General features: G+C 42.3%; 1 protein-coding gene across 5 annotated transcripts in view; it reads left to right on the top strand.

Moving 5' to 3' along the window:
- The window catches only part of TAFA2 (TAFA chemokine like family member 2), a 134,285-nt gene that overhangs the window by 85,204 nt on the left and 36,086 nt on the right, over nt 1-12,995 (top strand). For all 5 annotated transcript variants that reach the window (XR_008332620.1, XR_008332621.1, XM_053407498.1 and 2 more), the window contains exon 2: nt 494-600. Coding sequence is in view for 3 of the 5 variants with exons in the window: in XM_053407498.1 (XP_053263473.1) it covers nt 495-600 (106 nt within the window). In the remaining 2 variants the exon portion in view is untranslated. The remainder of the gene's footprint in view (nt 1-493; nt 601-12,995) is intronic.

The following is a 12,995-nucleotide window of genomic DNA, read 5'->3' as shown; positions in this document are numbered from 1 at the left end:
GATGAGGTATTAAGAGGCAGTGATAAGCTTTCCCCCTCCTAGGAAGGCTTTCCGTTGATATTGTGTTGGCATAGTTGTGAAGCTCTCAATGCCTTATTTGAGCTGTACCTTGATTAGCATTGAGGTGAAAGTCACTCCCCTTGCTCTTTAGAAATTATTGCTACTATGCAGCCTAACACAAGTAGAGCCATTATTGTGGTATTTACCTATTGGGCTAAAAGACTAGCTTAAGCAAATGACATGTATTTGATCTGACTAACTTCCTGCCTTCCATGCTGGGTGATTGATATAGAAATGCCTGCCAGGTGTCTTAAGCTGAAATCTTAGGCACATTTAACTGGGATAAAGTCCGACTGAATTTCAATGGTGTTTATTTCTCAGTAGACGCAAATGGGACAAAATGTATTTAACTACTTCTATAAAATTGGTGGAAACATGAATTATACTTACTGAACATTTTTCATTTTGTGTATTTTATTTTTTCCCCTCCTAGGATGAATAAAAGATACTTACAGAAAGCCACAAAAGGAAAACTGCTAATAATAATATTTGTTGTAACACTGTGGGGCAGAATAGCATCTGGGGCAAACCACCACAAAGGTAAGAAATTGCACTGTATGGTACTGATGTGGCACCTATCTGCAAACTCCTTGCTTCAAGGTGATAACCGTTTAATGGTATTATTATTATTATTATTATTATTATTATTATTATTATTATTATTTAAATCATGTATTTTTCTTTGTTCATTGGCTCCTGTGGGTTGTTGTTTTTTGTCAATGTGTTGACAAATCAGTGTTAAGTAATGTTTTCTTTAAGTAATGTTGCCTTAGTTTCCTACTGTTGTGTCCTGAAATAATTTTATGTTAACCCTTTTTAATAACTTTCTTTTTTTAATCACCATAATTTTGTTTTTCTTATCTGAAGATGGTAAACTTGAAAAATTGAGCAAGCTTATAATAAAGCTGTTTCTCCCATTAAAAAATGTTCATCAAAGAGTACATAGAAATACTGTAAATGAGTTCATGAAATGAGCCTCATAAAAAACCATCTTGAGTAACACGTGGGCTTCTGTAGCAGTCCAATTATCCATGCCAATGAACTCTGAAGAGACATTGTGTGCGTGCTGAATAGTCGTGTCTCTATTCTCAATAAGACCTCAGAGTGTTCTTCTCTGGTGTCTACAGAAATAGGGCTTCTCCCTTATTGCAGTGTACTCTTTCACTTGTCACTATAGAATTATGCTTACAGTTCTGACAGCTTTTAGCAGCTTGAAAGTAATACCCTTTTTTATTTTTACTTTTATGACTAGGAACCCTTCTCCAGGGAACAATATCCGTTGATTTATGGATTAATAGGAAACAGCTCTCTTGTTATACCTAATCAAAAACACCTTGAGATGCTAGTAATAGTTTTTGCTCTACAATACAGTCCTAAAGTTTATTTCTCATTTTGAGGCGCCTGTGTACATTCTCAGGATTCAAGCTTTGAAAATTTGGCTGTGGTTTAATTAAAGTTATGGAGAATGAAAGGGGAAGGGAAGATTTGGAATTAGTAAGGATTTAGCATCAGTAAGGACCAAAATAAGAAGAAAAAAACCCCATGGAAAATCCATAATCAGATCTCACGTTTCCTCCCCTTTAAAAGCAACTGCTGAAGTGTGCGGATAAATGTGGATAAAGGTTGCAGTGCTGGGAAACATTTTATGTTTTCTTCTACCCACCCCACATCAGTTTCCCTTATCTAATTAACAGCTCTTGGAGCTACTGTTTGACCCACTGAAGAAGACATATATGGCTTCCATATCGTGTCACTGCCTTCTTCCCAGCTCAGCAGATTAGAGGTGAAACCACACCAACCAATTGGAGAGAAGGATTTGATTGCTTGCATGCATACTGTAGACATGCCCTTGACTGGTGCACTTGACTTGTTGAACACATTTCAAAAGGGTTGGCTACCATTGTAGGAAGACCTATAAAGGAATAGGTACGTCTTCAATTTATTTGAAAAGCTGCAGTTGTGATTGAAAGTCAGAAGCCGACCCATGCACAGGTCAGTATGCATTATGTCTGCATGCCATAATGTGACTGGCTCAGCACATAGCAGCATGACTGAAAGTCAGCAATGGCTGACGAAAATCCATAGGTGCCACAGAATCAAACATGTTGTAAGAAAAACTATGAAGAAATTATTCCTGCAATCCTGCATTAAGACTTTAACACAGCCCAAACTATGGATTAAAAAAACCTCTGGCTTCCAGAGGCTTCAAATACTTTCCATGGCAATGGTCAGCAACAGGCACCCAGTTGTCAGTCATGTGGGCCACTTATATTAAATTTTGCTATGTGGTTAAGGAAAGCAAAAGGCCTTATTTTACTTAGAAGGCAGCCTCATGTTGTGATAAATACTATTATAATAGCATTGCTTCATATGCTGCTTTTCTGAGCAAACCATGTTGGACTATACTGTTTTGTTAATAATGCTTGAGAACTTCACAACTGTGCTGAGCGTCTACAGTTTCTTAAAAGTATAAAATATATATTCTCTGTTACGGCTCTAACCGCGTAATATATTATAGGGACTCACAAACTGGAGTTACAGCTGTTTTTTTTGGGGGGGGGGTTGGCCATATTGTTGACTTGATAGCAGTTAATGTACATAGCTGCTATATAGCATCACAGCATCCAGCTGTCTTAACAATGCTTTTATCAACAAGGATATTTAAAGAAAATGCTCGTTTATGCTTACTAGGTGTCCTTTTCTCATTTATGCACTACAGGGGCTGGAATTGGGGTTTATAGTACTGCTGCTGTCTCTGGCCACAGACCCTGCCTCTTGGCACACTGAGCAAAAAAAAGGTCAGGGTAAACTGTGCAGTCCAGTTTTGAACTCAGCAGCACCTGACACAGAGCTGAATTAATCATATTCATACTGAAAAATTGGAACAGTTTTATTATGTTCCCTTGCATGGCTGCTGTTTCATTTCACCCAAAATGTCATTTCATCCAAAGCCCAAACCTAGGGTATTCAAACAGCTGTCATCTCAAATGTGCAATAGTGATCTGCTGTCTGCTCTACATCACAGTGTTCCAATGGTGCCCTGCTGATTTCATCTTCTATATTCTCTCAGATTCTGTTATCTTTGCTCTTCGTATACCTGGCAGATGTTCTGGGGCTAGCCATGTAATTAAGTACCCAAAAGTTTCCTTCTTCCAGATGCCTTATTTTCCTCAGTAGTCATTCCTTAGAAATGCAGAAGCAACCTTCAGCCTTGTCAATGCCTAATACTTGGACTTACCACTTTTTGTTTTTTTCTGAAACTTGTACTGCTAATGGTTCCCTTTTTCAGAATGCCTCAGAAGGAAACGTTTTCTGTTGCTAATTTACGTCTTGGCAATGGGAAGTTTTCAAAAAAATCGGCAAGATTGTCAGTTTCACTGAAGACTTGCTTCTTAGCTCAGTTCATTAGAGTTTGGTGCTGATAACACCAAGGTTACAGGTTTGATCCCTGTTTGGGACAGCTGTATATTCCTGCATTTTGCAGTGGCTCCCTTCCAACTCTTATGATTCTATGATTCTGTTAGGCAGTTTGTGGGAAGGATCTGTCAGGCCTACCAAGGCTTTTTAGATCCATCAGCTGAGGGTGAAGACTCAGTGTTGGATCCCTTCTGGACATAGCTGTCAACCTTCCCTTTTTTTGTGGGAATTTCCCTTATTCCAGTGCCATTTCCCGCTGTTTCCTGCTGCTATCCCAGATTGTTAGATATCCCATAGACTGTGCCCGGGACAGGTGAGGCTGCTGATCCCTTATTTTCGAGGCTGCTCATCCCTTATTTTCGAGGCTGCTGATTCCTTATTTTCAAATCTGAAGGTTGAAAGTTGACAGCTATGCTTCTGGAGATGCAGCAAAAAAGAACACCAGACATTTATGTATGTATGTCAATCAACACATGGCATGTCAAGATTGCCCACCTTGCTTGCTTTTCAGTCTCCTTACCTGCATTTTCTTTACTGGTGCTACTGCTATCTCCTCATTTGGTGTGAGAAAAATCCAGGACGAGGGAGTGCTTCCTCCTGAAGCAGGAAGAGTGCATTTCTCTGAGTGAGTAGATTGCCATGAGACAAAGGTTCTTGAGAGCAGAAACAGTAAGGCCTACAAGGTCTACACAATCACTCAAGCCTGCTAACTGTTAACAGCAAACTGCTAAGTCACTATGACTCATTCTCCCTATAAAAGTAGCCAGCCTCTCTGTGGGCCTCAGTCTGTGTGTCTCAGCCAGTGTGTGTGTGTGTTGTGTTGTTGCAGACAGAGTGGCTCCAGGACTAGTAAATCAGTAACTAAGACTGTGCCTCTTTGAGGCCTCTCAGATAGCCGCAATGAGACTCTGTGTATGCTCTTTAACTATGCTGTTTATGAACAACTTTGTTTCCTCAGGTAAAGGTTTTATTTTGTTTATGAAGAAAACTCTGTGTTGATTACCGTATTTTTCACCCTATAGGACGCACCGGCCCATAGGACGCACCTAGATTTTGGGGGGGGGGAATAAAGGGGGGGAAATCGCCCCCCCAGGCACGGGGATGGGGCGGGGGAAGCCCGAGCTTCCCCAGTCCCCAGAACGGGACCCAGAGCCATGCCAAAGCTGCGTGCAGCTTTGGCATCGCTCTGGAAGCTTGTGGGGCTGGGGGAGGGGGAAGCCCGAGCTTCCCCCTCCCCCAACCCCCAGAACGGGACCAAGAGCCATGCCAAAGCTGCGTGCAGCTTTGGCATCGCTCTGGAAGCTTGTGGGGCTGGGGGAGGGGGAAGCCCTCCGCCAGCCTCCAGACCAGGTTGGGAGACAGCGGAATGGCGCACTGCGCCTCCCCGCTGTCCCCCAAGTTTGCGGGACTGGCGACGGGGAGGAGCAGGCTTCTCCCCCCCGCCAGCCTTCTAACCAAGTCGAGGGACAGCGGGAAAGGCGCGCTGCGCCTCCCACTGTCCCCCGAGTTTGCGGGGCTGGCGGCGGGGAGGAGCAGGCTTCTCCTCCCCCACCAGCCTTCTAACAAAGTCGGGGGACAGCGGGATGGCGGCGTTCCGCCTCCCTGCTGTCCCCCGAGCTTGTGGGGCTGGCGGTGGGGCTCTCCTGAAGCCTGGAGAGCGAGAGGGGTCGGTGCGCACCGACCCCTCTCCCTCTCCAGGCTTCAGCGAAAGCCTGCATTCGCCCCATAGGACGCACACACATTTCCCCTTCATTTTTGGAGGGGAAAAAGTGCGTCCTATAGGGCGAAAAATACGGTAATTTACTGCTGCGCGACTCAGATTGCCTGCTCTCTCCAAGCACAAAATGGAGCAGAGGGGTGGAAACCCATCCCATCTTACTTTGAAAGGTGGGGTGCCACATTTGGTAGTGGGGTGCTTTGTTAACTTTTGTTAGTTGGAGAGGGAGAAGAAAGTGGCTGTGGAAGGAAACAGGCAGGAAAGGCATTTGAATTGCTGGTAGGTCCATTTCTCTTTTCAGCCGAGAAGTCAAAACCACAAAGTGGCTACATAGCACACTAAGTCTTTTGTCTTCCACGTGCTGTTAGCAATGCCTATAGGTGTGCTACTGCTTTTGTTTAAATGGTGCAATTTACGTTTAGGCACCATAGGCAAGACACCACTGTTGGTGGCTATCAGGCTTACTTTAGAGAAGTAACCAGGACCACAGACTCAGCAGATGTGAATGGCCTGTTTGATTGTTGAGTAACAATATAATAATTAGCTCAAATAACAAACAACTGTTATGATGATCGTGAGAATAATGATTATGCATTCTCAGAGCCAAATTATGTTTCTAAAGGCAAACATAATAGTTGCAGGACATAAATCTTTCTAAAGATCATGAATGTCACTAAAACCAACACATTTTTACCTCAGAATTCAAGCATTGGCTCCCTTCTGGCTTCAGTCTAATAAGTATACAGTATTGACATTTAGGTCAGCCAGTATGTTTTCTGGTCCTATGTATGGCTTTCAAGGAAATACACACTTAAGGGTAGCTTGACTGGTGGCAAATGGGAGAGATAAAAAATAACCATAAATTTGCTCCTGACTATCAGCAGCATTTCCCAAAGCGCTGAAGTATTGTCTCAGCACAGCTATATGAGTGACTACAGACTTTTTTTTTTTAAAAAAGCATTGCTTCACAGTTGAAGGTTACAGCAGGCCTACTTTTAAATTACTTCAAGGCTGTGATGCAGAGGAAACAAAGTTGAAGCTTGTGTCATTAGTGTTATAGTATTACAGCTAATCTTATACCTCATATGACCTTTTGGGTCTTGCCCTGTGTGAAGAAATGCATATTCTACCTACCCCACATTGACAGAATATGTATCTCCCACAGTGTGCATGTACATCTCTTTCCTTGCATGAGACCTAGAAATGGAAGAAGAAAGTACAGATGTCTTGCGCTTTCCTTCTTGCTGCTTCCTTTGAATATCTGAAGCAGAAGAAACCGTACAAAGTTTTTCATTTCTACCTCTCACACTCTTGCCCTTTTGCTGTGTATTCTGTTTGCTTTTTCTGGGCCAAGAGAGGCATGAAATAGGTCAGCTTCAGCACTGGATAATAATTGAATATTATAAAAATGGCAGAATGGCACAAAGACTGTTGGACCACATGGCATTTAATTCTTTCAGGGTTTTCCGTTTCTGGCCTATATACTTAACCAAAGGATGTTTTAACAGCCAGAGGCGAAAGCTGCCGAGCTAGAGTTTATTGACACTGCCTTTCTTGGTTTAGCAACACTGTCTCTCTTGGTTTGATCAAAAATGGATCCATCAATTCACAGTTCAAATTGGGCACCAGCCCCCAAAAGGGGTGTGCGTACCTGTGCTTATTCACAGCCATGTTTACTAGTTCCTTGCTAGATTCAGCTAATTTATCTGTGTATGTTATCTCTGCTGCCAGAATATTTTCTATTACCTTTTAATCTCACCTTATGAAATAGATTTCTCCTTCCCACTGGACATTTGTGAATTTGTACTGTTTGTTAAAGAGAAGGATACCTGTGTGGATAAGCAAAATAGGTGCTTACTTAACAGAGAGAATTCACCAAACTTGAGAGGGACCTGCAAGCTTGCGCTAGGATAATCAGATTTTTAAAAATCACCCAAAATTTAAGAGCCTAGGGCTACACATCTTTAAATGTGCCCGTCAGAAGTATCTTTGGTAACGCCTTCTTTCAACAAAGTTGTGTCATGCATGATGACATGCAGAGAGGCGGGAACTAAGAGAGATGAGATTTTGAAGATGGAAGGAGAACTGGTGTTGGGTAAGCTCCCATCTGTGTCAGTCTGAATTAGTTCCACAATAAGGAGCTTTTTCATTCAGGGGGAAAACAAAAACCCTCATTTGTTTTCTAAGAATTCTTTTCTGGCTAATAATGTTATGTGAACTGATGGTGCTGCATGCATCTTCCTGATTGAGGATGTAGAAATGGTAGTTCCTAATACAAGCCATGGTGGACACTGCTTGGAAATTGAAATTCACCACTCCCCAGACTAACCCACCGGGGAGCAAGAAACGTGTGTGTGTGTTTATCTGGGAAACAATAACCACTGAAAAGCCGTATTGGCAATTAAGCAGCGTATAAATAACTAATAAATCATTGGAAACTATAATTATCAAGAGAGCTGACCGAAAAGGTACCAAACAAAAAGCTGCCTTGGTTGGATTTACTGATCATGTAGTTTATAGTAATCGGCAAGAGGAAGATGTTTAACATAGTAAATAAATAATTGTATATAAGCCCCCCCCCCAACTTTCCTAAGATGCAAAATAACTTGCTAGCTATCTAGTTGGCTAGCTGGGGGATAACAAAGAAAGGATAGAGATCCCTGCCCCTTCTCCAGCAAACCAGCATTTCTGTACAGCATAATAGGTCCACCAACCTCCTTGCTTGTATGCACTTCTCTGTTCCCTCTACCTATCATGCAAGTAGGAAAATATGAAGAGTCTTCCCTGCTGGATCAGAGCAAAGACCTATCTAGTTCAGAAGACCCGAGATCAACACTGCGATTCCCAGTAACTGGTATTCAGAGGCATACCTCTTGCAACAGTGAACACAGCCATCACGGCAGCCTTGCGTTTCAGTAAAGCACTGCATTAAAACCATTTGCACATATGCATACAAAGCACCTGCTGTTCATGCCTGGACTGTTGAGCGCCGGCTGCACATGGACAGAATTTCACAGCATCTCATTTTACATTCTGAGCCTGGGAAGAACCTTTGGAGAAAGCGCCTGTCAGGGAACTGCCAGCGGCTCAAAGGGGAGAGATAGAAGGGCAGTTGTGTTACAGGGAGCTTCCGAAAATCTTGTGAAGCAGTTCCTCTTCCGGCAAGGAGGAAAGCCCCACCTCCAGTGGAGAAGAGGTGCAAGGACCAGAGGATGCTAGGAAGAGCCTTAACACCGAGCCTAAGCAAGCCAGAGAGGCGGGGAGCACACCCCTGCCAGCACCCATCCTGTGCAGTAGTCTGAGGCGCAGGGAGGGGCAGAAAAGGCTGGGGGTGACGAGACTTTTATGTTGCGGGAGGTACAAAAACAGACCACTCCCGGATTCTGCTAGCGATTGAGCCAGACATGAACTCATGACGCTCTTCACTGTAAATAGTTTGCACCAAAATAAAGCCTGTGGGAGTCTTGCCTGGTTACTCTTGAGCAACTGCAACAGCACCTGACAGCGCCATTCATAATATATCAGAGCATTTACAAGGTGGGCAAGTTTGTTATCCAAAGCAGCTAATTTCAAACTTTGGGGACATCAGCTGAGGAGGACAAGTCTATATCCTGTATTGTATGGAAGATCTAAGTGCTTTAAGGAACACAGCTTCCATCATAGTACGAGGCACTAGTTGTGTCGCAGTGTGGCAAGTTGTTACACATCAGGATATAACTGTATTTCATGTTAGAAAGAAGTTCCATGTTTTCAGTAGAGTTTTGGGAACCTTTTAAAATAGAGCTCTTGGAGTTAGGATAGAACCTATCCACAAACAAAACCCATGATAGCAGGAGGTTGTTTGGTGCCTTCTACAAGCATATACAAGCGTGTACACACACACACACACACACACACACACACACACACACACACACACACACAGAATTACCTGTCTCCCTGCTCAGGCCACTTTAGTTCTTTGACTTTATTTAGGTATGCTATTGATTCATCAGGCCTATGACTTAAGAGACTCAGTATTTATATGGGATCGATAATACGGAGGGAAGGTGATACCAAGGGAGATCGCTTTAAAAGAGAGGATTTCACAAGACTAGCGGTGTGTCTTGTTAGCCCCCTCCCCCCCCCCCCGAAGGTCTGAGTAGAGCTATTCCCCTGACTATGCTCATCAAACAGCTTTGCCCGAGGCCTGCTGAATGAAGTTGAACTTTAAAAATTAAGACTTTTCCCCCCAGTGAGCAAGCTGAGGTGTAGGATAGCCTATGAAGCTTTTTCAAAACTCCGTTGAGTTAGGCAAGTCTTCTGAAATGTTTGAAATTATGCAGAAACAGCCGAAAAGTAAAATATTAAAAATGAGCACAGTATCTTTAAAGAGGGTTGTTTATACGTTGTAGGAGGTGTATTTAAATATGGAGAGGGAGGGTCATTCTAGTTTAATTGAGGGCTTATAAACACTAATATTTTTCCTGTGCTTTCCAATCACAGGTCTGAGAGGTCTTTTGTCTCACCGTTTCCCGCAGGAAAATGTGCTGTTTACCACTGAATCAGAACAAATGTCAATTGGATTTTCTGCAGATTGACTTGTGTTCCATTTTGGCGGTAAAGAATGGATGAGCCCTGACCACACTTGCTTTACACCATTTCCAAAAATGCAGTTGCAGCTACTTTAAGTGAAATGGTATGGGCCAGAAGAGGGCATCCATACCTTTAAAGATTACAGGAGTGAAAGAGATGACCAGACAAATCATGCAGTTGTACACATGTAACAGATCAACTTAAACTCCATCTGAAACCACAAGTAAGAGGCGAATGGAGTTTATTTACTAATAATTAAATTTCTTGGATCCCAGTAGCTATTACTCAGTGCGCATCCTACAAAAAACATTTAAACAAAGCAAAAATGAAAAGAACAATAAGGAACATGGAAATGTTACATTTCATCTCAGTCATTTGAAATGTTACATTTCATCTCAATCAAGTGTGTCTGCAAGTATTGGATCAGTGCCTGGAGGCAGCAAAGGGCCAATAAACAAAATGGAGGCACTGTTGATAGGTGTTTTCTGTGGCAACCAGTTCTGGATCAGATTGCACTCCTTTAGAAGGAACAGCTAGCGGAGGGAAAGAATATTTCTTTCTACTTAAGTCTAATGGCTCATCATTCCTTTCACTACTTTTTTTTGTTTTTTTGAGGCGGGTGCAGATATGCAGGAAGTGGGCTTCATGCTCACATGTCTCTAGAACTTTGAGGAAGTCTTCGTCCAGATTAAATTCAGCTTATCTGCACTATCATTTGCTACTGAGCTGTTGCCATTATGTTCCTATGACACGGAGCCCATCGAAGCCTAGTTCACTCTAATAGCCTCTGGACAGGACTTGGTTGTAAACATGGAAGAGAAGTGTTATATTTCGCTTTAAATTTAATTTTCTGATCAATATTGAAAGAGTGATTAATATGAGCATATGCAACATGTTCATGATGGTTTAGTGCCTGATGTTAATCTGATGTGATTCTCTGTTTGGCCTATACACTCCCGTGGATGATTCCAACAAATTTAATTGTGGTGTTATATTGTTCATGCAAGGACTGTGTTAACTGAATTTTGACACAGGCTGATGTTAGAAAGTGTTCCTGCTTAATGCTTAAAAATTACCATGTAAACTGAAGTGGTACAGTCCTCCATATGAGGACTGCATCAAGCATTTCTAATTTCCAATAGGCTTGTCTCTCATGTTTTTACTTGAAATGTGTAGTTCAGTTCAGTGTAGATATTAGTTTTTTGTAACACAAAGCTGAGCGATGATCCAGAATGATACACTTCCATCATATTTGTATTCGATGATATTTGCTGTTTACATTTAGGCGATTGAAAACAACAACACATAAAACATATGATCCATACTGCCAATAAAATAATGTGGTTTATCCCATAAAGCCACAGCCTGTCTGCCGGAGTACTAAAGAAAATACAAACTATTTCTGCCAGTTTATTTTCAGCACTCCTTCAAACCTGAAGGTGGCTTCTTCTTGCTGAGCTCAGACTTTGATGGGCATGTGGCCCATCAAAAGAGAGAGAAAACAATGCACATTGTATGTGGTAAGCATTACTTTTATGTCTCAGGGTGAGATTTGCAACTTTCACCATTTGCATTTCATTTGAAATGGAATCAGACTATTGGTCCACCTAACTCACAAATGTCACACTGACTGGCTGTGGCTCTGCACAGTTTCTGCCAACCCTACCTGGAGATGTCTGGGATTAAACTTGGGACCTTTTTCATGGAAAGCAGAGATGTTCTACCACTGAATTATGAGCTCCTACCCCACACCCTGTACCAGCCTCCCCCAACTTACTGCCTATTAGGCATCAGGGAATCCAATCTCCCCCCCATGGTATGTTGCCAGGAAAGCTGGCAAGGAAAGCTCTTAACGTCGTCTTTTATTCAATATTCACAGAGAGGGGCTTAGAAATGCAGCCTCTTGGAGCATTGGCGTTGCTCCAAGTAATCTACACCCCTTCTCTCCTCAATCATCAGCAGCAGCACACACCTTACGGGGGCTGCTTAGGGCCACTTGCCTCTGAGCCCTTTGCGCTCCTACTTTCAATGCTTGCCGGGTTCTGGGAGAAGGGGGGTCTGGAATGCTTTCTAGTGATGATGTGTCAGCCAGCTGCTCCGGCTCTGCTTCCCCCTCCTACTTTCCCATCATTTCCCAACTTTGCCCCCCATCTACCTCTGAGCCGTGACCTTCCGCAAACCACTGCTTATAAACCTATATTGTCTTCCTCTTCTCTGGAAGGTTCAGGAGAGGGAGGCAGTCTCCATCATTCCTCCTCTGTCCAGTCCCTGACACTGCCCTTCCGATGTTTTGGCCTACAATTCACTAGGTTTGGGAAGTCAGCGCCACATGAATTCTGTTGATTTTAAATGTGTGGGTGTATGTTTCTTCTCGCAGAATGATGCCCCATCTTTGGAGCACCTTTCTTTGGCAGATTTGTGAGGTACCTGTATTATTTTCATTGCAGCGATACCTTTATTACTCACCAAAGCTGTCAAATTATTCTCTTCTAATACAGTACCTTTTTGTTTGTTTGTTTTAGTATTTATGGACTACTGATTATTGCTGCTGCTTGTCCTTGTTTTATTTGTGATTATTATTATTATTTTAATGTAATGTTCTCATTTTCTCAGGTATGTAGGTTGGTTGTTTTATAATTTTATGTTGCCTTTGAGACTATTAGTCGAAATTCATAAGTGAAACAAATTCATTTTAAGGTTTCTAGGTGAGGCAAAAAATTAAGATATTCATACTAAAGGAGATTTGAAAATTAAGTATTTTGACAAATGTGTTTTGGAAGAGACTTCCACATTTGCTATAAACGTTGGTGCTATTTTTGAATCCCCAGAGCTCACGTTATTTATACTGCCCAGCAAATTATGATTTGTAACCTCTACCATGAAAGGGAGCCGTAACCCTTAAAAGGAGAAGTGACAGGATTCTGCCAGCAACATTTACTGACCAATACTGAAAGAGTGTGTGAATGAAATTATCTTCGCTAAGCCAAAATGGATAAAGTCAGATGGCTGAAAATGCTGCTGGTCCAAAAATTCTACATGAAGTGCTCCGTCTGGTTGATTGATTTTTTTTCTAAAGTTTGGGTGCCCAGATGAATCTGAGCCAGCTATTTCTATTAATCCAGCGCATTTCCCTCCTTACCACTTAACTGAGATAACCGACCACAAAGTCAAGTTCTGCATATCTTTGGTGCACGTTGGATATCTCAATCTTTTCTGTTGACCGTTA

This window comes from Podarcis raffonei, chromosome 10, assembly GCF_027172205.1.
Source record: "Podarcis raffonei isolate rPodRaf1 chromosome 10, rPodRaf1.pri, whole genome shotgun sequence".
Taxonomy (NCBI): Eukaryota; Metazoa; Chordata; class Lepidosauria; order Squamata; family Lacertidae; genus Podarcis; species Podarcis raffonei.
Note: the sequence above shows the minus strand (reverse complement) of the source record. Positions and strands in the feature narration are given on the sequence as shown.